Genomic DNA, 3,412 nt, shown 5'->3' with positions numbered 1-3,412 from the left:
TCAGTATCTACCCCCCTATATTCTGGAAACACCACTCCTATTTCCCTTTGGGGGGACCAGCATCCCCCATCTCTCAATCCATCAGGTTTGGATGCACTGGACCCCCAACCCTAAGCACCAGGGGTGGGCTTGTGACCACAGTTAGAGACACAGTGACTGGCAGGCATGTGACCCCGGGCGGCCGATGAAAACCAGCTCTGGAACCATTGCTGCAACTCCTGGGAAACTGGTGCCTCCTTTCCACTGAGGAGGTTAAGCTCACGGGATGTGAGGCTGGAGCTGCAAGTCTCTGCTACCTCCAGCTCAGACCCTGCCTGGGAATGAAGCCAATTCAGAGGAAATAAAACTAAGAGACAGTTCCTGATGACATCATCTGACAACTGGACGCAGTCATGCCTTAAGTCCCTGAACTCTTCAATTACATGGCCCAGTAAATTCCCTGTTTTGCTTTCCCGGATTGAATTGGGTTTGTCACTCACACCTCAAACAGTTCTGACAAATACCTCCTTCTGCCGCTCAGGAACTAGCAACAACCGCCCTCCTCTAAGTGGGAATAACCAAACTCCCTTTGCTGCTATGCAAAAGCCTCTGGCCCCAGCTTCCTCCTTCCCACTTCCACTCTGAGCCCCACCTCACCCCTGCCTTTATGTGCCCCCGCCTCTGTGGACATCTCCAATTCTCTGAGGCTGTCTAGGCCCAATTCACAAGCTCTCTCCAAGACCCAGACCATCCTCAGGGATATGTTGGCCTGCAGTGCATCCAGGCCTGGTCCACAGCATTCCTTGAATGTTTCTGCCTTATTCCTGGATGGAGGGGGTGGTGCTTGGAATGATGGGGCTTTACAGAGCGTTGCAGGGGGCACATTTCTTGGAGGGGAAGCAGTCTCTTCTGCTCTGCTTCCCCACCGTTACACCCAGCACAATGTTTCAAGCCAGGAGTGAGAAGGTATTAATATATCAGGCAAGTCCCTTGTCCCCTCTGACCTCAAACACTATGCTAGGTGTTTCCCTATCACTAAAGGAGGTGTGTGTGGTGGGGGGAGGGGGCTGAATTACATGCTTCCCAGAGAAACATTCTAGAACAGAGGGTCTTCACCTCCCAGCGCTGCCCTGAGGCCTGGAAGAGCTGAGAATACGCTTCAGCGATGACAGCGGCCCTGGAGAGCAGAGTGGGGGAGGCCCGCAGGACGAGACCCTCCTCTGGCCACCTCCCTCCCCATTCTACCCCCTCCCACCCGACTGACTCACTTGCAGTAGAGCCCTCCCCCAGGAGGTAAATCCGGGATGTCCTCTGAGGCCAGAGTCCTGACCACCTTGTTCAGGCTGGGGGGCTCCTGGGCAGAGGAACACAGCTCTGAGAAGAAGTCCAGGACTATGGGAGTGCCCCTGCCGACCACCCTTCCCGCTGAGCTTCTAGAGCTTACCCACCGGCGACCCTGCAGCCCTGGGTGGCATCCGGTTCTAGCGCCTTCCTCCTCACAAGGCCTGGGGGCCCCGGGAAAGCGGACCAGGATGCAGGTCATGTGGCCCAGGCTGCCCTGAAGAAGGTGGAGAAAAGAGAGTGTAGTGGGACAGGATTGAATGCCCCAGCAGGGGGCTCTACATTCTAGGAAGCAGAGCTCCCCAACAATCCCTGAGTTCTTATGTGGGTCTCCCCAATCAGGTTCAGCGCATTTCTCTCTAGCCCCGCCCACCTGCCAATCTAAATCAAGCCATCTCACAGGGACAGATCCCTTAGTCCACGCCCCTTACTGGTCTAGCCCCGCCCGCCCTAAGAGAACCACGCCCCTCCCCCAAAGCTCCTCCCACTCTAGCTGCTCCTCCCGGTCCTCATCAGACCTCAAGACCCACTCCGGCCCGGCCTGTGTGGCTCAGTGGTTGAACATTGATCTATGAACCAGGAGGTCACGGTTCAATTCCCGGTCAGGGCACATGCCCTGGTTTCGGGCTCGATCCCTCGTAGGGGGTGTGCAGGAGGCTGCCGATCAATGATTCTTTCTCATCATTGATGTTTCTATCTCTCCCTCTCTTAAAAAAAAAAAAAAAGACCCACTCGGAGCCCTGACTGGGTAGCTCATTAGAGCATTGTGCTGATACACCAAGGTTGCGGGTTCGATCCCCAGTTAGGGCACATACAAGAGTCAACCAATGAATGCATAACTAAGTGGAATAATAAATTAATGTCTTTCTCTTTTCTTCTCTTTCTACAATCAATAAAAATTTAATAAAAAAGACCCACTCCTATGACCCAGGGCTCTCCCACCCAAAAGACCACGCCCTTTCTCTTAAACCCCTCCCACTTATTTATTTAGCACTTCAGGTACCACTTTCCCATCTGGCTTCAAGGCATCCCTCCGGCTCCGCCCTCGCCACATTTTGGCCCTGCCGCATTCCAGCAGAAGCCTTTTAGTGGAACTCCACCCCAGTTCAGTTTTACTCTGGCCTCTCCATTAGAGCCCTTCCGCCCTAAAACCATTAGGTTCTTCGCCCCAAGCCCCACCCCAGGACCTTGCACAGGCACGTGTGCAACAGCTGCGCGCAGAGAAGCTCTGGGGCCAGGCCCAAGCGGAGGCGGGGTGCCACCAGTCCCACCAGGGCAGCGCCAGACATCGCGTCCCACACACCGTCGGAGGCCAGGAGCATGAACTCGTCCTCGGCCCGCCGTGCCAGGGCGGTCACCTCAGGCTCCGCGGAAACAGGGGGCAGCTCAGGGGGCCTTCCCGGAGCCTCTTTGTAGGCAAAGTTGCCCAGTGCTCGCGACACTGCCAGAGAGCCCTCGAGGCGCCGGCGGGAGACGGTGCCGCCCGCGTCATGGATACGCTCGCGTTCCCGGAGCCGGAGGGGTCGATGGTCTTCGGTGCTGAAGGCCACAGCTCCAGCGCGGCTCCGCCCCGCGCGGGAGTCACCGCAGTGTGCCAGGTACAGAAAGCGCGGGGAGACGAGTAACAACACCCCGGTAGAGCCGCCTGGTTCGCCGCGGGGCTAGAGCGAGTGCAGGCGTGCGTCTGCGCCCCAGAAAGCCAGGCGAAGCACCCCGCACACGCCCTCTGGCTCGCCAGGCGCAGGGCCCAACGCCTCAAGCACCTGGCCGGGCAGGTGGCGCGCCCCGAAGAGGGCTGCTCGCGCCCCGCCGTGGCCGTCGAGAACAGCAAAGAAAGCCCAGCCCTGGGGCAGCCCCGGTAATGCGAGCCAAGCGCAATGCGCGTCCTCCTTGTGCGCGCGCCGACCTGCGCTGCGCTCACCCCCGTGCGGCCGCTGAGCGCATCGCGGGGCGTCCAGGAGGAACCGAGGCAAGGCCGGTTGGGAGCCCTGCGCCCCTCCTCCTCCTCCTCTGCCCCCTCTTCCTTTTGCGCTGGCCAGAGCAGACGCTCCAGCAGGCGGGCAAGGGCCGCCATCCTTCAGTCTTGGGGTCA

At 58.6% G+C, this 3,412-nt stretch overlaps 1 protein-coding gene across 1 annotated transcript; it reads right to left on the bottom strand.

Moving 5' to 3' along the window:
• Window positions 1–797: 797 nt before the first annotated feature.
• PPM1N (protein phosphatase, Mg2+/Mn2+ dependent 1N (putative)) lies at window positions 798–3,394 on the bottom strand (the record flags this gene model as incomplete). Its single annotated transcript, XM_079759802.1, is given in 8 exon segments — window positions 798–803; window positions 1,096–1,156; window positions 1,248–1,353; window positions 1,428–1,474; window positions 1,476–1,537; window positions 2,508–2,981; window positions 2,985–3,296; window positions 3,299–3,394. Coding segments are annotated over 8 exon segments (1,164 nt in total).
• Between the last annotated feature and the right edge of the window lie 18 nt (window positions 3,395–3,412).

This window comes from Cnephaeus nilssonii, assembly GCF_951640355.1.
Source record: "Cnephaeus nilssonii genome assembly, chromosome: 20".
NCBI lineage: Eukaryota > Metazoa > Chordata > Mammalia > Chiroptera > Vespertilionidae > Cnephaeus > Cnephaeus nilssonii.
Note: the sequence above shows the minus strand (reverse complement) of the source record. Positions and strands in the feature narration are given on the sequence as shown.